The sequence below is a fragment of the Ramularia collo-cygni genome, assembly GCF_900074925.1.
Source record: "Ramularia collo-cygni strain URUG2 genome assembly, contig: RCC_scaffold09, whole genome shotgun sequence".
NCBI classification, from domain to species: domain Eukaryota; kingdom Fungi; phylum Ascomycota; class Dothideomycetes; order Mycosphaerellales; family Mycosphaerellaceae; genus Ramularia; species Ramularia collo-cygni.
This window is the reverse complement of record NW_019716263.1, coordinates 424,125-444,501: the sequence shown is the minus strand read 5'-3', so window position 1 is coordinate 444,501 and position 20,377 is coordinate 424,125. Positions and strand designations below refer to the sequence as shown.

The 20,377-nt window shown below is 53.0% G+C and overlaps 8 protein-coding genes; 3 read left to right on the top strand and 5 right to left on the bottom strand.

The window, feature by feature from the left end:
- Positions 1-1,515: 1,515 nt before the first annotated feature.
- RCC_06255 (uncharacterized protein) lies at positions 1,516-2,638 on the top strand (the record flags this gene model as incomplete). XM_023771516.1 has 2 exons in its annotated part: positions 1,516-1,579; positions 1,680-2,638. 2 exons carry the CDS (start codon positions 1,516-1,518, stop codon positions 2,636-2,638), a joined length of 1,023 nt encoding a protein of 340 aa, XP_023627284.1.
- Positions 2,639-3,963: 1,325 nt separating this feature from the next.
- RCC_06254 (uncharacterized protein) lies at positions 3,964-5,722 on the bottom strand (the record flags this gene model as incomplete). XM_023771515.1 has 6 exons in its annotated part: positions 3,964-4,039; positions 4,113-4,558; positions 4,609-4,673; positions 4,730-4,776; positions 4,832-5,550; positions 5,603-5,722. 6 exons carry the CDS (start codon positions 5,720-5,722, stop codon positions 3,964-3,966), a joined length of 1,473 nt encoding a protein of 490 aa, XP_023627283.1.
- A 525-nt stretch (positions 5,723-6,247) lies between these two features.
- RCC_06253 (related to SNF2 family helicase/ATPase) lies at positions 6,248-9,706 on the bottom strand (the record flags this gene model as incomplete). XM_023771514.1 has 2 exons in its annotated part: positions 6,248-9,545; positions 9,612-9,706. The coding sequence occupies 2 exons, from the start codon at positions 9,704-9,706 to the stop codon at positions 6,248-6,250; spliced, it is 3,393 nt and encodes a 1,130-aa protein (XP_023627282.1).
- A 577-nt stretch (positions 9,707-10,283) lies between these two features.
- Positions 10,284-11,744, bottom strand: RCC_06252 (related to HhH-GPD family base excision DNA repair protein; the record flags this gene model as incomplete). Its single annotated transcript, XM_023771513.1, has 1 exon — positions 10,284-11,744. The coding sequence occupies one exon, from the start codon at positions 11,742-11,744 to the stop codon at positions 10,284-10,286; it is 1,461 nt and encodes a 486-aa protein (XP_023627281.1).
- Positions 11,745-12,980: 1,236 nt separating this feature from the next.
- Positions 12,981-13,451, bottom strand: RCC_06251 (uncharacterized protein; the record flags this gene model as incomplete). The annotated part of the gene is made up of 1 exon (XM_023771512.1): positions 12,981-13,451. The coding sequence occupies one exon, from the start codon at positions 13,449-13,451 to the stop codon at positions 12,981-12,983; it is 471 nt and encodes a 156-aa protein (XP_023627280.1).
- A 232-nt stretch (positions 13,452-13,683) lies between these two features.
- Positions 13,684-15,539, top strand: RCC_06250 (related to branch point bridging protein (MSL5); the record flags this gene model as incomplete). XM_023771511.1 has 4 exons in its annotated part: positions 13,684-14,048; positions 14,107-14,324; positions 14,485-14,708; positions 14,763-15,539. 4 exons carry the CDS (start codon positions 13,684-13,686, stop codon positions 15,537-15,539), a joined length of 1,584 nt encoding a protein of 527 aa, XP_023627279.1.
- A 390-nt stretch (positions 15,540-15,929) lies between these two features.
- RCC_06249 (related to cytochrome P450 CYP4/CYP19/CYP26 subfamilies) lies at positions 15,930-17,677 on the bottom strand (the record flags this gene model as incomplete). XM_023771510.1 has 6 exons in its annotated part: positions 15,930-16,114; positions 16,176-16,592; positions 16,639-16,918; positions 16,967-17,361; positions 17,433-17,565; positions 17,618-17,677. The coding sequence occupies 6 exons, from the start codon at positions 17,675-17,677 to the stop codon at positions 15,930-15,932; spliced, it is 1,470 nt and encodes a 489-aa protein (XP_023627278.1).
- A 777-nt stretch (positions 17,678-18,454) lies between these two features.
- Positions 18,455-20,088, top strand: RCC_06248 (uncharacterized protein; the record flags this gene model as incomplete). XM_023771509.1 has 4 exons in its annotated part: positions 18,455-18,517; positions 18,582-18,750; positions 18,807-18,897; positions 19,014-20,088. 4 exons carry the CDS (start codon positions 18,455-18,457, stop codon positions 20,086-20,088), a joined length of 1,398 nt encoding a protein of 465 aa, XP_023627277.1.
- Positions 20,089-20,377: the final 289 nt, after the last annotated feature.

Below are 20,377 nucleotides of genomic sequence, written 5' to 3'. Positions count from 1 at the left end.
CTGTTAGCTCATCCATGCTGCTTCGGCATCGATGTCTAGGTCGCAATGAGAGTCAAGAGAACTCTTCATCAGCCTTCAAAGATGGCTTTGATCGTCAGGGCTGAACTTCATGCCACTGTGGCCGTGCCCGGCAAAGCTTGGATTTTAAGGTTCCAACGTTCGCTCTCGCTTTCGTCACTCTCACGTGGCGCAAGATCGTCAATCGATCGTCGACCGCACTTCCAAGGCAGTGGAGGAATATGACAACTTGGAGAACAGTGGCAGTGGTTTTCCAGCCCCGCGAACGCACAGGATCCCGGGCGCCTGGGTCAAGAGTAATGGAGCCGCCGCCCCGCTGGCGCCGCCGTCGCGTCGCTTGATAATGGTGCGTCGGGACTGCTTGGCCATGCCATTGCTTCGGAGCGATTTTAAGCGATGAACGAGCACTAGCCGGCAATGCAGGGCATGAGCGAGATTGCGTCTGAGGCGGTCTTAAGGTACATTTTCCGAGACGGCCGGTCCAGGTCGGCAATGCGTCGATCTAGTCGCTGAACCAGGCAGTTTCTATGGGTAATAGACCACACGATCGCTCGGACGTACGAAGACTCCGCGGGGCCAGTAGCCCAGTACTGTCACATTTCCACAGGTACAGGACACCTCCATCTCTACAACCATCTGGTGTAGAGCGTGAGGATGCTATGGAACGCATCCGCTCAACAGGGTGCTACACTCATCCACCAGATATGCCATGGTTGGCATTGGAGGCTGACAGWCACGTTTCCGACTCGGTTTGTTGACCCTTTGCAAGATCATAGTGCAATGTACGGGTACGGCAATTCTGCATAAGAGACGGAGATATACAGCTCCGGTTGCTTGAAAGCGTATAGCTTTTGGTGATCTCCGTTTCTTGATACAAGCCAGATGCTCCCATTCGCCACATTATGCCTTCGGAACGAACACCGCATGTGGTCGGCAGCCGGCCCTTGGCGCCTATTATCTGTTCTACGATCTGTCATACAAACACCGTCATTGGCTGTTCGACTAGCCATCGGCGGTATTATTGGCGCTCTCATTTCTGGGAGCCTGAATGGGAGATTTTGGAACGCAGCTGTCTCCAGGCTGGTTCAATAGAGGGTCTCGCTATCGTTTTGGCCTCTGCTTGCCTCATTCGCCTCACCGAGGCCAAGGCAAGCACCTTTCGCCACCCTCTGCTCTGGAACAGTCCATGCTTGTCTACCCCATTCACGATGAAAGCAGCGAGAGCATCAGACGCTAGCTTCACAAACGCAAGTCTCATGATTGGGGCCACTGTATCCAAGCGTGCCTCTTGTGCATATGCATTGATCCGTAGCTACATGGTCTTCCGCTGATCCTGGCCTCCCGACAGGTGGATGTCCCCAGCAGAACCGCGCCAACGCACCCTTTCCACGGGGAGCCCCACCATCCGAGGGATCGAAAAGCAAACCCAAGCTTGCAGCCCCGAGAGTGCTACTCATCAAGTTCCTGTCAACGCCGTGGCTACAAGGCTCTCCAAAAATGTCAGGTTCTGACGCCAGAAATCGGAACAGATTGGGATACCAAAGGAGTACGATAGCATGTGGTATGTAACAGACTGACGCCGTGTCCGCCGCTACGCCATGTCCAATCTCCTTCTTCCCCCCGCGGCAAAACCCTAGTACCGTTACTGATACTATTACCAGCGCATTGCCGAAGGCGCAAGATACGATGCGTGGTATCAGAAGACGAGCCTGGGCAGAGGTGTATAAACTGCATCCGGCTGAGAAGAGATTGTGTTTTCTACCCAGTGGATCAACAATCCGCCCTGGAGGCTGAATCAGACACGTCGAGTAGAATCACCAGAATACCATCGACGGCATCGTCGACAATTTCATCCTCTTCACCTCACTTGGGCGCTCGAATGTCCGGTCAACCCGGTCGGCAGCAGGGTATTCATCACCTCGAGGCCAAGTTTCCTGCGACAGGCGTCCCTATACTTCCTAGCACCGGTCCACACGAGCCTGGCGATTTCAACACACTGACAGCACAAAGAGATCAGTCTGGTTTGGGTCATCTGGTCCCAGGGAGAGCAGGTTCCACCCAACAAGACTACCGACTTCCGGCTTGGGAGCCGCGAAACGATGCTCGCCCGTCCCAACACTCACATCTACCGATGGAAGGCGCCTCGAACGTGCAATCTGCACGTTTGGCATACAACAATCCAGCACTGCAAGCCGATACTGCACCCTTCCCAGGCCCATCAGACATCGATCCAAGGCGCCCATACATAGATGATGGATTTTACAACCATCATTCCGTTCATATGCCTCTACAGCAGTGGCAGCAGCACGAGCATCCGAACTTTGGTCCACAGTACCACCAATCTGGCCCATTCTATCATTCTGCTCAACAAGCGCCACGGCCCTCTGGAGCATTTCCCCTTACAACAAACTCGGGTCTCATGATGGCAACCAGCCATGTGCCTCACGCCGTCCCGCTTCCTCATCATATGACGCAGCCCAGCCAGATTTCACAATCCCCAGCTGGGTATTATCAACAAGCACCCGCTCCTTGGCAGCTTGCACAGCAACCTCCTGCACCCCAATTCGACGATCAGTCAAACGTCGGGCACCCAGATGAACGCACAGGTGGGTACGGATAAACCTTCGCGGGAATGGTGTGGACCCCCTTACATCCCAGGCTTCGACTGTTGGGTATCGCAGAGTCCGGAATCAGCGGTGAGGAGCCACGCAGCGAAGGAGACACGCGTGACACCAAGTCAGTGGCCATCATGAGTAGAGTAGCAATTTCAGCGGGCAAAAAAACACGAGGATGGTCAACTCCAATGCTCACTCCACAGCAATGAAACTCCACAGTCGATGTTGAGGTCTCACCGACGGGACAAGTCCAATTTGAGCCAAAGGCGCTTCATCGAACTTTCACAATCTCCCTCTTTCTCGGGATTGCTTCTCCGGCGCTGCGCCCGCCAGCAAGACTTTTAGACGCCGCTGTGAGCCACTCTTGGGACCAAGATTAACGAATGACCACGGTGCTGGGCCCATTATAGTGCCTCTCCACGGCGAGACCACGGCATGAATGCCTAAAACCATTACGAACTCGGAAATGGCGTCAACTACCCGGCAAACATCCCTGTACATACGGAGTCGCACTCCGTCACTTCTCCTTTGCACAATCAACGCAGCTGTGATCCCATCTTTGACGCGGTCGATCTAGACTTCCGGTCTACCCGCAAGGATCTTGCCTTCCTGCAGTATGATCGTAGACCCCAGTAGGGCATGGCCCTGCGCCTCGATTATCGCATGCTTCTCCTCAGGGGTCCTATCCAAGGGTGTATTCTGCCAATATAGATATACGGTCTCTCTCTCCACAAGCAGTCTGTACCGACGCTTTAGTCGATTTCCGATGTCTGCTCCGGGGCAATACACCGCTCTTTGCTGATTTGGCGATTACTGTCAGCTGTCAAGTGACAACGCATGTAGCATACACATCTCTTTTCGGGAGCCAACGATGGCATCACTCGCCCGAAAAATTGGCGATGCCAAGACTAGACTGCTGTGGATACTAACAGAAAGCCGATCACGATGCGCAGTTCATTCGATCAAGAGCCATGTTCGGAATGCGGAGGCCTTATTTGGGCTAAGAGCTCATTAGGATCGCATTCTCTCTACTCTATCCGCTGATGGAAGAAATCCACAAAGTCGAAGAAGCTTCTCTTGTACTTCCTCGTAAACATTCCATCCGTTCGGTTGACGTGCTGCAACCCATATTGCTGCTCGTAAGAAACGAATTCATCGTTGTCAACAAAAGACCAAGCCAGAGCCCCAATGACATTCACTCCGTCCTCGTACATGCTCTTCAACATMTCTCTCAAAAACTGCTCGTAGTACAGCGTCCGCTCCAAATCATAGAGCTGCGCAACTACCGTTTTGGAGAATTCCATGTACGGATTGAATCCGAACTCTGCAATCAACACGCCTGAAGGTCGGAATGTATTCCAGACGTAACCGAGTTGCTGCCTGACATACTGAGGGGCAATGTAAGCGTAAGCAAAACTGCCCTGGCCATTCAGCCATCCGTTTAATTGAACATTGGTATTAACCGTGCAGGTTGGCCAGAGTGGATCAGACATGTTGGCGGCACAGGCGTCGATGCCGCCTGGGGGGCTGGTGGCGAAGCCGGCTGTATATGGATCAAATGACCAAAAGTCACTTGTACCGTTGATGTAGGCTAATTCATCGGGTGTGAGAGCGGTGAGGTTGATGCCTGTCGTGCCAAGGACTTCTGATGGGTAGTTTTCGCCGAGAAATATGGGGTTCGCCATGATTCCGAGGATGTAATCTTGGTAGCGAAGTGCCGCGCGCGTGTCTTCTGGATTGGTGCTGTCGAGGGGCATCGCAAGGTTGTTGGCAAATTTGATCGTGATGAGACCGGTGCCTTTCAGAACGTCTTTGTACCAATGGTAGACTCTGGCATGGGCCATGAGAATGTTCGGCACGGCGTAGTAGTTGAGTCTGAACCCGATGTTTGGCTCGTTCAGAGTGACCCAATGACTGACACGATCCTGGCACCTTCTTTAGTGGTGGTCATGGATTTGAATGAGAGAAGGCTCACCGAATATCTGGACATCACTTCCTTGGCGTAGTAGAGGAAGGCATCGGCAAAATCGGGATCGGTATCTGTCGTTTCGTCAACACTCCACCGGAGAGTCATATCAAGTGATTTCACAACTTACAGCTCGTGTTGAGTGGCGGGTCGGCGTGCGTAAGAGTCACGATGGGTCTAGACAGAAGATCAGAAATGAAGCTCCAAACCGGCAAAATTTTGTGCAACACACCTAATGCCATATTGCAGGCAAGTCTCGATAACATCTTCGTAATGCCGCAATCCTTCCTCATTTATTGGCGAACCGGCCTTACCAAAAGGAACGATCCTGGTCCAAGATATCGAGAATGAGTAATTGGGTACTCCAATCGCCGCCAAACGAGCAATGTCTTGCTTGTAAAGCCAATAGTTCATGTCGGCGAGTTCTGCCGTCGGCAGCCCCTCAGGGTTCGGCAGGGAGCCGATAGTATCGAGTGCGCCAGGTCCTCTTCCAGCTTCCGTCAATCCACCTTCGATCTGGAATGCCGAGCCGGCTACGCCCCAGAGAAAATCCTTGGGGAGTTTGTAGCAGTCTACGCATTTGTCTGCGGAATCGGGGCAAGCAGTGTAAAGGGGAGGCGGGAACACAAGCTCACTGCTAGGAATTGGAGTCGGAGAAACAGTGGTGGTGAAGGGGACAGTTGTGTTATAGGAGACAGGGGCCCAGAGACGAGCGTAAGCTCCTTGACCATACGTTCCATCTTGCACATCGGTGGCGGAGCGATTGAGAGAGTACGACGTATAGGTCACGTCTGTGGGCAGAAGCGTCGAAGCCTGACTGAAGGGTGGTGCGTAGGTTGTAGTAAGCACGAGAGGGGACGGAATCGCTGTTGCGTAGCGTGCTGTGGTGAGTACCGTGTAGGAGAACTTGCTATACGCAATTGATCTTGTGGCAGAGCATGTCTCCGGCAACCATTCTCGCGGTCAGTGTATTCACTACATCACACTGGAGACATGAGCTCACAGTTGCAGTTGGATGGTAAGCACTAGGTGATATTCCACACTTGGACTGTGTTGCAGAAGGATTGTATGCGAAAGCCGCGGCAGCAAACGCAGCGACAGCCAAGAGATCCAATGGCCCCATTTTGATTGCAACGAAGAACGGAAGAAGAACCACCAAGCTTTGCAGCAGCGGCAATGAGACCTTGGCCTGCCTTTTGTATCAACCTATCCTTGCGGATAGTTCATGTACTACCTCTTAGAAGCCTACCTTACCTCCCCGCCTTTTGCACTTGCGCATGCTCCGAGCCTAAGTGAATTGCCGGACTTCGAATACGAGGGCCATGATGCACCCCGCCTGACCTGTCCTGGGAAATTCCTCTATAAGCGAAGCGGAACTGCGTGTGCCCGTCGTTACGATCCTGGGATACGCTGGTGGAGACCGAGTGGTATGGATGAACGTGAGCGGGGAAGTCATCTCGGCTGAAACCCGGAGAGACATTGCACCGAGCTAAGGTAACTAGGTCACGACTCACCCGAAGTGCAAAGGCAAGTTCTTAGGTAGACCATTCAATTCCACGCGTAACTTAATCTACACGCGTTCAGTGCGACCGAGGAACACAAGACAGGAGTACAAAATTCGTCAGCAGCACCTAAGTATCCCATACACTCACCACCTCCGCCCGTACACCTCATGCTCCTTTCTTCCTTGCCTCTCAGGGGCCTGTGATCGAGGTCTAGGAGCAGGCGCCACAAGCCTACTGGAGTCACCAGCACCCACACCCGCAGAGGGCCCATCCAAGAGTCTGCTATCAGTCCCAAACTTCTTGAACATGCGTTCGTCCTCCTGATCACCCTCCCCATGCTCTGCATCTCTGCGGAACAATCCCAGAATGTCTTGCATAGATAGCTTGCCCATGCCCTTCCCGCCTTCAATCGCAGCATTGGCCAGCTCTCTCTTCTTCTCCTGCAGTTCCAATATCCTCTCCTCGACTGAGTTCCTTATCGTTAGTCGGAAAACCTTGACGTCCACTGTCTGGTTCAACCGATGCACTCTGTCGATAGCCTGTTCCTCCACGAAAGGGTTCCAGAAAGGCTCCACAATCACCACTCTGCTCGCTGCCGTGAGGTTCAAACCGAGACTTCCACACTTCAAGCTACAGAGGAGCACTCTGCATCGGGGGTCGTCTCGTAGAGCCTTGAGAGAAGCTTCGCGGGCATCTGGACGCATGCTGCCGTCGTAGCGGACGAATTTGAGTCCTGATGCGATCAAGTGAGGCGCGATGAGGTCAAGCATCGTGGTGAACTGTGAAAAGACAATAGTCTTGTGTTCCGGGGTCTCGCGGTGGAGAATGCGCAAGAGGTGCCGCACTTTGGTGGATGGGGCGTGGGCGGACTTCCCAGTGTGACCAAGCCCGGAGAGGAGGTTCAATGGTAATGCATCAGTCTCGGAGTCTGTTTCAGAGCTCGCTTCCGAATTGGAATCATCATCAGTATCTACCTTGTCGTCATCGACGTCCGCGTCCGAGTCTTCTTCATCCGAAGATGTGGAGATCCTAGCTGGGCGTCGTCGTACGGCGCGCGGTGGGGAATCCTCAATATCTGAGGTATCGTCCTCGCTGCGCTCTGTATCAATGGTGTTGAGAGTCTCCCCGCCGCCATCGGCATCCTCATCGTCGGACCCTCCAGCCCGACCAAGATCGATCTCTTCTTCGGGCCCCTTCGCGATCCACTCGCCGGCATCCTGCTCCTCTTCCTCCCCCTCATCGTCACTGTCCGCAATGATCTTGCGACTTCTTGCCCGACGTTGATCGGTCTTGGCCTCGACTTTGACCTCAGCCTTGATCTTCTTGACTTTTGACTTCTCCTTCTTCACTTTCCTGCCTTTGCTCCGGTCTTTCTCCTTCATCTGCACAATATCTGCCTCGCATTCACTGCACCTCACTGCACTATCTCTCGCTTCTTCCGATGAAAGTTTGATCTGACAGACATCGCAATGCTTGGCCTGCACACTAACACCTCCCAYCAGCGCAGCGAGATCGTCAATCTCCTCATCTTCTACCTTGCCACTCTTGTTTGAAGTTCCAGTGGTCATCGCGTCTTTGTCCTTGCTCATAGCCATCTCGATCAACTGGKGGTGGTCGCACATTTGTCTCAGCCGTAGCAGTAGAACCAATGCCCCAATGTAATCGGTTTTATGGCTCCCATCCATCATGTCTTGCAGTCTCTTGTCAGCCCTGTCTTGGAGGCGGTCGTAGAACTCCTTCTCCTGAGGATCAAAATCGCACTCCACAGTAAGTACTTCCCGCTTGACGATCTGCATACCACCATTATTCTCCTTTCCTTTTCCACCAAAGTTGAGAGCACCGTCAAGCTTGAGGATGTCCTTGGTCCGACGCTTCATGAACGCTTTGAGGAAGACCTGCAACCTCCTCATTGCAAGTCCGCCGCGACCAGCTTTCATTGGCTGGGTGATGGCGTCCTTCCACGCAGGCAACTCGCAATACGGCTTGATACGCAAGAACTTGATCAAGCTCTGTAGTTCATCCAAATTGTTCTGAAGTGGTGTACCGGTCAAGCACCAACGATACCAGCCGTTTAGTGCACAACACGCGAGCGTGGACTTCGCATTGCGGTTTTTTATGCTGTGTGCTTCATCCAGCATGATGCGGTACCAGTGCACACCAAAGCAGCCGATACGACTGCCGCTGCTGACTGTCATGTTGGATCCAGCATGCTCCGAGGTGAGGGTTTGGAAAGTAGTGATGACCACATCGTATCTCTTGAGCTCCGCACTAGATTTGGTGCGGTTGGGGCCATGATGGACAAGCACCTTCAATGCATGACTCTTAGTCACCTTCGTCTTGATCTCGGCTTCCCACTGCTTGATGAGTGCAAGTGGAGCTACAACTAGTGTGCCCTTGTTGACCTCTTTCGACGGAAGTTTCTGGTTTTTATGCTCCGGCTTCGCATCGAGTGCTGGACGAGGGTTGGTCAGAATCAAGGCCACAGATTGGACCGTCTTGCCTAGACCCATGTCGTCAGCGAGAATGCCGCCGTTGGGCAAGACACCTCTCGTCTTCGTTCTGCCAATCTCCTTGTCAATCATCCAGGAAACACCTTCGACCTGATGAGGAAGCAGCTTAACAGTGAGACCATCAACTGTGCCATCCTCCTCCTCCTCTTCGTCTTCCTCGTCTTCGTTCTCTTTCTCCTCCGCCTTCACATCCAGTGCCGCGAGTCTAGCAGAAAGGCCCTTAACCTCTTTCTGCTCGGCTTCGACCTTCTTGATGCGTTTGCGGAGTCGGGTCCTACCCTTCTCCTCCTCGTCGTCGAAAGCGCCCTCGAGTAGGTTTTTGATGTTTTCATTTGCACGACTTGAATCGACGTACATGAGTGGGTCCTCGGTGCCAAATCTACCGCTGGTCTTTCGAATCTCMGCGTCCGGATCGAAACGCTCCCCTTCGTCACTGTCGTCAATGGTGATGACATTGCGCGGCGGTGCCAGCGGTTTGAAGGGCACTGGATTTCTGGATGAAAACACTGGCTGAGAGGGGGGATGTATCGCTTTTAGAGGCATGTTGGCGGGTCGCGCGATTTCGGTGAAATCGGAGTCGTTGGAAAAGTTGCGGTGCTGCAGGCTCATTGACTCTAGTGCTGCGGAGAGGGAGGTAGACTGAGTGTTTGGAGCGGGAGGTTGGGCTGGGCGCTGGCCCGGTAGAACGAAGCCAGCATTGCGTGCGTCGGATCCGCTGACCTGGCGCTGCTGCTGTTGTTGTCCCGGTTGCTGCGAGGGACGCGCTCTGGGGATGAACACGCTGGCCGGTGCTTTCTTGGGCGGTGGTCGGGGTTGCGGATGCAGCGGGTTGCGCATGGGACTGGCCTTGCCAAACTCGACATCATCGTTGCCCGCCATGTCGGTGGAGGATCGATGTGTGTTGGATGGAGACTGAATGCGCGCGGAGATGCTGTAAGAAGAGTTGATGTTGTTAGATGCGGCACGTCATCCGAAAGTGGGATGTTTTTGCGCTCACTTTGCCAACGGCGCCCGCGCTTGGTCTTGATTTCGCTTTTGTGGAGAAAGATGCTTTCCAGAAGATGTCCTGCTAGGACTGCGCTCACGAACCATGGCCGAAAAGTCGATTCCTGGTTTTGAGAAGACGTGAGAACTGCTGGTCAAGGCGAAGTCGGGCTTTCTAGGCGAATGCAGCGTATTGATAGGACGAAAAGCTCCTTTGCGAGTGGGAGAGCGATGGGAGTCTATCCTGGCAGTACGACTGGGATTAGTCTGCTGGAGTATTTGGATGGCAATGTCCTCTCACCTCTTCTCGCTCATTATTGTCTTGATCTCTACTCATCACGGCCTACTCGTTCTCACGTCCTCCCGGCTCGAGCCGGTTGCTACGGGCGACAAGGCAAACGCGAAAGCGCGAAGTCCAGATCACGAAACATCCACGTCTTTAATTTAGAAACCTCCACACACATCAGGCAGGTCATTCAGAGAGCGAGTCTACCCTTTGATCTCGACTGGATTGGCGAACTCTTAACACATCATTCCAATTTGATGCATCGAACGATGACACCAGAGAGATTCACTCAAGTACTTCAACATGTCATTGTACAGCTTCATAAGGGACTCGCAGCTGCAGAAGATTCGGCAGGGTTCCTGTTTGCACCCTGCTCAGAGCCATCGAACAATCACTCGATCAATCCTCGTCAACATCTGACGGCACATCGCTAAGCTCGCCATCTTCGCCCTCGTCAACCTCGCCAACCTCATCGTCGTCGTCTTCATCCTCAACGGCGGCACCTTTGGCCTTCTTCCGATCCTTCACCGATACTCCACCCTTCCTCGCGCCATGTCTCTTCACGAGATGCTCGATCGGACATCCTTCTTCCCATCCTGCACTTTGGTTGCTCGTGATCGCCCGGCATCGTGGGCAGACCTTGCCATGGCGGATCAGAAGCTGGTGCAGAGGATACTTCAGCTCGTCGGGAAGCCGAACATCGCAGTGGGAGTACACAGTATTGCGATCAACCTTGGGCTCGCCTTTCTTAGTGGAGCTCGGAACCCAGCCAAGGTATTTGCACAGGCGGAACACGTGCGTATCCACTGCAAATGAAGGTCRTTGAAGACAGAACAGAGCCACGCAGGAAGCGGTCTTAGGTCCGATTCCAGGGAATGTCAGCATCTTGTCGATGGCCTCGCTCGTGCTGAGCAAATGGATGTAGTCCAATGAGATGACGTTCTGCTTCGCCTTGCTGATCTCTTCCTGCTTCTCGCTCTCTGGCTCGTTCTCAGCGCCAGCCGGGTCGTTGGACGGATCGGCGAGAGCTGCACCACGCGCCTGATTCTCTTCGTACGCCATCTGAAGGATCGCCTGAATATCTTTCGATTTCACATTTGCAAGCCCTCCTCTCTCGATTGCTTTAAAAACCTCTCGGTTCGGGGCGGTACGAACGGCGTCCCAATCCACAGAGCCCTTTCCGACACCTTCCTTCAGCGTACCGAATCGAGCCACGAGACCTTGAAACGCTGTTGAAGAGTTCTTGTTTGTGGTGTTCGCGCTTAGTCGTGTCCTGATCAGTGCGTCGAGTACAGAGGGCACCTCTCCACATCCCGCAACATCGAGAGATGGCTCAGCAATAGTCTTTGGGGCCACAACCTTGCCATGCACTTTCTCCAACAAACGAACTACTTCATGGCACTCTTCTGGGGTTGGCCGAAGGTAGTCTGGGTACGGAGACGTGCCAGGAGTCAGGCCATAGTTGGCCTTTTTCTTAGGTGACTTCTTCGGAGTTGCTTCTGGGACGTCTTCCATCTGTGCCTCTGGGATCTCTTCCATCTTGGCAGCGGTCGGTGAGCCCTTTGCCCTTTTGGTCCGCTTTTTGGGAGGAGACGATTCTAACTCATCGTCGCCGGCAGGAGTGCGAAGTGGACCAAGATTGTGGGGCAAATCGTTCACATCTCCCTCAGGTTCTTGTTTGACGGCCTTGCGGGGACGTTTGCGATTACTGGCAGGTGTGCTCAGTTGCTCCTTGGCGACTGTCGCATTCTTCTTCGCACGAGCCGGCGATTTCTTGGTCGTCGCTGGGGTTGCTGGTGGACTGGAGAGCTGAGTAGGTTCAGCAGCCTTTGTCGTGGACGATCTCAATGATCGAGCCATATTGAGAGCTTGGTGAGGTGGAAATCTATGAAGCTTGCTGGTGAACAGGAAAGACCTTGTTATGCGAATGATCAGTTGTCTCGTGGGCGATAAGGAGTGAATGGATAATGACACGTGGCGTTGCGATATTCCGAGAATGGCAACAACGCGTGGTAAGGCTTCAATGTTGATGAAGTTGTCGGTGAGTTGGCGAGTGGCTCGGTCGGAAAAAGAGAAAGGTGATGCTATGTCGTGTGAATGGAGTAGGTGATGACGATGCAATGTCGATCGCGCTTGGGCGATCTTAGTGCGACGCTAATGCAGGTCCCTCCAGATCAAGATCTCAATCTGCGTCAACTATATCAACTATCGACGAAATCAAGATAACTTCACGTGCAAGCACGTCAGGTTCTCAGACAATTACTGTATGATCGACTACACTCCATGAGAAACGAGAAACATGTAAAGTCATTTCGGGGCCAGGCGCCGGAGTATGGAAGACGGTCTCCTTTTGAGAAGGACGAGCAAAAGTCATTGGGCAGCCTTATTCTCCATTGCCAGTCTACCCAGAGTCTCTTTGGAAGTTATCCTTGATGACGGAATGTCCACTTCTGCTACGAACACCCGACAAGTTCCGTCAATACCCCAGTGCTTAAACTCCTCGCGAGCCTGTGACGACGCCAGGGCATCAGCCGAAAGATGAAATAGAATGCATCAAGTCGAGGTGCACTGTGGTCATGGCGCGTTGTCTTCAGCGATCCGTGGCATGGTTGCGTACAGCCACAGAAGTCTGCAGTATCAAAAGCCGCCCATTCCGCGTTTCCCGCTGGGAGTTGAACATTACAAGAGCAAATATTGGTTCGCGCTGCTTCAGCGAGCGAGCTGGAAACCCTTCCTGTTTCTCCGCCTCATCTCGAAGGAGCGAGATTCAGCGTGTAGGAGCAAACACCGACATCGCTGACACCAGTGATACTCTTACAAGACCACTGGCACCTGCTAGAAAGGTTCAATAGATCTATTCGAGTGCAGGCACATCTGAAAGTGGCCGAACACAACATCCAACGCCCGCGATGGGTGACTACTGTCCACCAGGTTTCTTCCTCTGCAATCAATGCTGTAGGAGGGTCAAGAGAAGAGGCGATCTAGATTGGCCCGAGGGTAGGGCATCATCGCTGAGACTTTTGGCAAGCGCACCTGTATCGGACGCATTGCGCCACAAAGCGACGCTGTAGCAGTATCGCACAGCCTGGTATGCATTCATATGTCTTGATTTGACTCAGTCGGATCGTATCCTGGCAGCGGTAACTTCGCTTTTGGAGGTAAAGCGATGCTTTGCTCAGCTTCACGTTCGCTCTCCACCTCAATCTTCTCGCGCTTCAGCTTGTCATCTTCGTTCTTATTCTGCTCGCTTTCAGCCACGCCGTAAACCATGTTACCCATTCCTCCTCGTCCATATTTAGCCACAGGAACGGGCTGGCCATTAGTCTGTTGCTGGCCGCGTGCGTCTGCCATGGGGTTTTGATGGCCGAAATGTCCAGTCTCTTTCAGAGTCTTGGGAGAGTAGTAGTTCCCGCTTCCACCTCTACCGCTATGAGCGTACTCTTGCGTTCTGATTATCTGCGCGGGGGCGGAGTCGATTGTCCGCTGGAGCTGGGCTTCCACATCTGCACTTAATCGGGCTTTCTCCTGCTGTATAGCCAAAATATTTCCAGCTCCGCCGCGTGACATTCTGACTGAGGGTGAGTATATAGTGATGGAGTTGGTTGGATTAGAGAGAATGTGTGAGCAGGGAGCAGGCGGAAGATCGCGTTACCCTATTTTTGCGCACGTGTCAAGAAAGCTAATACCAATGGGGAACGCTGCAGAAGCTTAACTAGAACCTCTTCGTCCTCGACCTCTGCTCGCTCGACATCCATCCCCTCCCTACCACCACACCATCACCCATCTTCACACAACCAACATGTCGTGGAGACAGACCGGACAAACCGGTGCCAACACCATTCCGCTCGGCAAGCGGCGCTTTGACAATGACGAGGGGTCGCCGCCCGCAGATGAGCCACAGCGCGACATGAAGCGCGGCCGCAGCCCTGAGGTCAGAGTCAAGGCCGAGCCAGAACTCAACCCGGATGGCACCAAGAAGCGTCGCAAGCGTAACCGCTGGGGCGATGCGGCGGACAACAAGGCGGCAGGCCTCATGAATCTGCCGACTGCCATCACTGCGCCAATGACGGCCGAGCAACTGGATGCCTACGTGACGCATTTGCGCATCGAGGAGATCAGTCAGAAGCTGCGTATCAATGATGTTGTTCCAGCTGACGGAGACCGGTGAGTCGATACATATCCCCTCTTCAATGACCAAAGTAACTGACGTGTGGTGACAAAGCTCGCCTTCGCCCGCACCGCAGTACGACAACTTTGGTCGTCGTACCAACACGCGCGAGTTCCGCTACCGCAAAAAGCTGGAAGAGGAACGTCACAAGGCTATTGAGAAGGCTATGAAGATCATCCCCAGCTACCACCCGCCATCCGACTACCGTCGTCCCACCAAGACGCAGGAGAAGGTCTACGTGCCCGTGAATGACTACCCGRAGATCAATTTCAGTATGCATTCTAACCCACCACTAACCCGTTCCCTCGCACAATACCCATTCCCGCACTCTGTGTTACTGGCGATCAAAAGCTGGGCTGACTCCTTGCTGCTAACGCGCTCCCTGCACTTTCCACGAACAATGACTAACACCTAGCTTTTCTTCWCTAACAGTCGGCCTGCTTATCGGCCCTCGTGGTAACACTCTCAAAAAGATGGAAACTCAGTCCGGCGCCAAGATCGCCATTCGTGGTAAAGGCTCAGTTAAAGAAGGCAAGGGCAAATCCGATGCGGCTCACTCTAGCAACCTCGACGAGGACTTGCATTGCTTGATCATGGCGGATACTGAGGATAAAGTGAACAAAGCCAAGGAGTTGATTCACAATGTCATTGAGACGGTACGTTGGTATCCTTTTTTCAAATTGTGGCGAACAGACATTGACATTGCTCAGGCTGCATCTATTCCAGAAGGCCAGAACGAGCTGAAGCGCAACCAGCTTCGTGAACTTGCAGCACTCAACGGTACTCTCAGAGACGATGAGAATCAAGCTTGCCAGAACTGCGGTGAAATTGGACACCGAAAGTACGACTGCCCGCAGCAGCGCAACTTCACTGCCACTATCATCTGCCGTGTCTGTGGAAATGCCGGTCACATGGCCCGCGACTGTCCAGACCGGGCCCGTGGAACCGACTTCCGCAATTTGCCGCCTCGTGGCGCCCCTACAAACGCCTTGGACAATGACTACGAGAACATGATGAAGGCGATCGGTGGAGGCGGAGACAGCACTGCGAACGCAAGCCGCCAGATTGGTTGGGAGGAGGGTGTTGCTCCACAAGGCGACGCAGGCGCGCCACAAAGAGCGGCCGCGCCATGGGCGAAGGGCCCGACCGGTGCCCCGGCTCCATGGGCCCAACGCCCTGAACCTACCGGTGGCCCAGCCCCTTGGCAGCGTGGACGCGACAACAACAACTATCAAGGCAACCAAGGAGGCTACAACGCTGGATACAACGCTGGTCCGCCAGCAGGTGGTCCACCACCTTGGGCAGGCGGCGGCGGCGGCGGCGGCGGTATGGCTCCATGGCAGCAGCAGCAACCTCAGCAACAGCCTGGCTACGGATACGCCCCTCCCGGTATGCCCTACGAGGCTCCACCACCACCACCTCCCACTTACGACGCTCCACCGCCACCCCCACCAAGCGACATTCCTCCYCCTCCACCGCCCAACTAGTGTTACCATGACGCTTCAGGTCAAAAGCTACGAGTGCGTGTACTGACACTCGTGTTGACACCAACGTTCCAGCAATGAGAGTAGGGGAGTCTAACATCGGAGCGATTCTAACATCAGCGGCTGGGTCTACTTACATTCTCATTCATGCTTTACTTGGATAGGAACACATAACGTGAAGCGCACAGCGGTGAAGGTCAAATCTGGCCTCATCATGGCTGCGGCTAACTGAATTAGATGAGATCGACCGTTGTGCATCTGCACATACATAGTGCATTCTAATCGTGTTTTTGCGGGTCCCTTTACCACCACTAGCGTTCCTTGAAGTCAACGAGTCATCTGAGTCATCAGCGATCTGAGACGCCAGGGCTCTACATCACAGATCTGGGGTCTTCAAAGTGGTCGCAGCAGACATCGCCTCCCCTTTGGGCGGACTATGAAGAATGATTCCTGCAACATTTCCTCCTGGCTGAAATCATCATCATCGAAAGCTGGCCGGACGCCTCTTGGGAATGTCCTGTAGAAATCGACAATAGCCCGGCGGATCTCAACCTGCGCAAAATGCATTCCTATGCAGACTGGATCGGGACAGTATGTCAATTGAGCTCTCACTCGAGGTATGTTGTTGAGAGTTCTTACCTCGACTCCCACCTCCCCACGGCAGAAATGCATCCTTCATCTCTTTAGTCGGCGACTCCCATCTCAATGGGTCGAAATTGTCGACATTCTCCCACACATCCGCAATACGATGCAGGCTGTATGATTGCGTGGATATGGTCGTTCCGCTCGGAATGTGGTGACCGCAAACCGTGAGCCCTCCTGCGGGCACGTCTCGAGGCATTGAACCAGATGCAGGTCCGCAAAGCCTCAAGGTCTCATTGAGGACATGCTCGAAGAGCTCAACTTTTCGAATGTCATCGTCTGTGCAATCGACTGGGAGCTTCTCCACCTCGGCTATGACCCGTGCTTGRAGAGCTGGGTGATTTGCAAGATTCCACAATAGGTATGTTGCAGTGACGGAAGTGGTATCGGTTCCAGCTATGAGGTTTCCCATTGCTGTCATTTCGTCAGCATATGAATCGACCCGGAATGGGGAACCCACCATCTCGAAGTAGTTGGTCTTTGGGAACAGTCCCGTCGTCCACGAGACGATATGTATTGGTTAACAGAGTCGGCTTCACCTTGTCCGGATCGGCATCTAGTTGCTTCTTGTAGCGCTCTAGAGACTGCATTCCGTACGTTGCTATCCTCATGTTCCCCTYCTTGGCAGTGACGGCGGGACCAAATGGCAAGCGGCTGAGCAGATCAACATATATAGGCAACTCGGCCGCGAGTAAACCCCTGGCTCCAGCAGCTTCTAGGTCTTCAGTGTATTGATTCTTCTGTTTTCAAGTCAGCTACTGGTCATTCATATAAAGCCGACATCAAACCTTGCCAGCTTCCAACAATTTGAAGCTCTCCCCAAAGGATGCTTCACCAATCACATCTGTTGCCATGAACGTGAACCACTTCAGAACATCCATGTAACCTTGTGTTTCCGTCTCCTGCTTCATTCCCGAGACTGTCATTGCGATGTTGCGGACAATATTGGGTTCGAGATTTTTGATCCATTTCTCGCTGAAATTATGTGCTTGCACGCGACGGTGCTTTGCGTGCTCCTTTGAGTTTGTCATGCTGAAAAGGGGCGTGGCCTTTAGCTTCGCAAGGCCGGTGAAGCGCGTGTACCATTCAGACTTGGGGAATGGAGATCCGACTTTGTAGATTGTATGTACGGAGGGTAGATCTATCGTGGAGACCTCATTGGGTGCCAATCTGACAATTGGTCCTAGGGGWGATATCAGTCAAGACCGAAGACTGGAATACGGGCGGTCCGATGGGAAAGGATTGGAGACCTACCGTATTTCTGATGTAGGCCATGGATGTATCTCGATCTTGATCCTCGAAGCGTTCGGGATTTGGTCCCTAGAGATGTCCATCTGGCCAATGCAGGACCTGGAACATGTCGAAGTGGATCTTTGAAGACTGTTGTCTACAAGTCATACAGTCAGTTTAGCGAGAGTTTAGATGGGTCAAGTACATACGATCACATAATAGCAGAGGGCCAGCACACAGAGCGACAAAGATAGGCTGACAGTAGACATAGCTGCTGTTGATATGAACGACCAAACGCGGGAGCCCTGGTACAATACGTACTGATGGATGTTTGTGAATCAATCACCCGAACCATATCTCACAGAGGAAGCATTGGTCATCTACGTAGCATCCTCGTGCCAACGGACATTCACGAAACCCCGATATGCAGCTGTGTGCTGACTAGCAAGGTGGATGCATTGGATTTTGTGGAGTATTGCTGCACCTGTCTGCTGCATGCGAGGAAGCATGGACGCATTACACCTCACTCTGCTGGAGCGCTCAGGCTATGCCGGTAAACAAGGGGCATGTCCATCCAACCCCGGCGGAACAGCATGTGCAGTGATGGTGTAAAGAGCATCGACAACTTGGAGATGAATGACGACTCCTTCACAGCGAAAGATCGACAGTTTCGTGTGAAGGATCAAGGGTTTACCGGAACCCCGGACGCGATATGATGTCACAGAGGTGGTATGCTGGTGGAGAACGACGTGCAGTGATAGACGGCATACTATTGTCCGAAAGCCGAAGACTGTCTCGAGCCTGCAGCAGCGCGATGATAAAGCAGGAAGGTTGTGGACGACGGTCCTTCAAGCAGCAGGCGAACAGCGAGAGATGAAGTTGCGGCACAAGCTCTTGGCGCCAGATCGACACTCGCTTTAGAAAGTCGTGAGCATACAATATGTCAGGCACCTCAGGCACGATATGAGAAACCTTTACACATCAATTCACCAAGTACGACTCCCAGATTCTGCTCACGCATAAAGTGCTTAGAAGAACCTCTGGTGATGTCGCTCAAGGAATCGGCCACACTCGTGGCCCGATATCTCAAGGCCAACCACTTCAACGAGGTTTGCCACGCCTATTCTCCAAACAATATTTCACTGACGACTTGCTAAGATCCATCGTCCATAGTCGTACGAAGCTTTCATCCACGAGGCTGGACTGTCAAGCGAAGCAGGAACAACATCTAAAGGGGACTTGACTTTGGAGACTCTGCTTGAGGAGAAGAGAAACTTTGACGTATCGGTGAGATTTGAAAAGTTGGGCGTCAAGGAAGGGGATGATGGTTGGACTTCGCACGGTAAGACTATGCAGGAGACTGGTGAGATTTTGAAGCAGATCTAATGTTCAATGTAGCACCTTCGATCCCGAGCATAGTTGACGTTTTTCCTACGGCATCCAATATACTCAGTGCAAGGATAGAGACTTTCGACGAGAATGAAGAAGGGTAGGTCGATGCCCCTTTTTGCGAGCAACTACCTCTGGATGCATCGCCTTTCCGGATGATTGAAGCATTTGGGAGATCTTCCTCGAGGAATCACCGGTTTGCTGACACTCACACAGAGCCTCGCATCCCGTGCTACTCACAACAACGGCAGACCGTCGGCTCCACATTCTAGATGTACGAACCAACACACTCAGCGCATCTCACTCTGGCATTCATGACTCCCCGGTCCTCTCGTGCTCCGCATTCGGAAAGACGAACATACTCTCTTCTTCCATGTCAGGCCAGCTGCATCYAAGCGACTACGCCGGAACAGTGTTTCAAAAACGTCGAGACCACTCCAAGTATGTCGTCAAAGTCGCCATACACGACGATCCAACGACACCCGTCATCGCTACTGCAGGCTGGGATGGTAAGATCCTGATCTACAAGCCCACCATTTCGCCTTCCAGTATCGAGCTCGGTGAACCTGTTGCAGAAATCCCACTGTCGACCAAACCGGAAGCAATCCTCTTCGTCAAACACCCCGACAACAACGAACCGATCCTGCTCGTCAGCAGAACAGATTCCACGCTGCTTACATACTACACGATTGAAAGCACCCCGCGCCTCCTGGGCCGACAGAATCTTGCCCCTCACTCAAATGCATGGGTCGCATTCAGCCCGTCAGCAATGGAGCTCTGTCCCACGGACCCAACTCTAGTAGCAGTCGGCACATCGTCCGTCCCACATATGAAATTGCTTCTAGTCCGATTACTCTTCCCACCATGGGAAGGGACTACCACACCCGCACCACCAACAGCCATGCTAACCGCGCCCGCCTCTCTCTTGGACTCGGATGACCCCGCGAGAGAAACCCAAGCCTCACAAGCACGTGCCGCGCTAATAGTTGCGAATCGCGAAGACCAAGCGATTGAAATCCACAGTACGACCATGGCGCCTCAGACCGTCTATTCTACACCTGCTGTAGCGTGGCGGCCGGATGGGAGTGGTGTGTGGGTGAATGGCGATGATGGGGCTGTGAGAGGTATCGAGGCGAAGACGGGTAAAGTGGCTGTTACTCTACGAGGACATGATGCTGGGACAAAAGTAAGGTGTTTGTGGGCTGGGATGGTGGACGGGGAGGAAATGTTGGTTAGTGGTGGTTTTGACCATCGACTGATTCTTTGGCGTGCGGAGAAAGCGATTGCATAATCAATGTGGTGATTGATGATGATGGTGGTCAATTGTAAGGACTTCTTGATTTGCATGCATACATACATACATACCACGCGGCTACAGATTATAAGCTCAATCTCTTTGTTACCTGTCATTGCCATGATGATGTATCCTCCAAAGCCAGCAACCCCATTGATCGTATCCGTAAAATAATCGTATCCGTAAAAATAGTCATTGTCCAATCGTCCAATTTTCCAATCGTCCAATCGTCCCATCGTGCACTCATCCAGTCGTTCAATCATAGAAATCACAAAAACTCAACCCA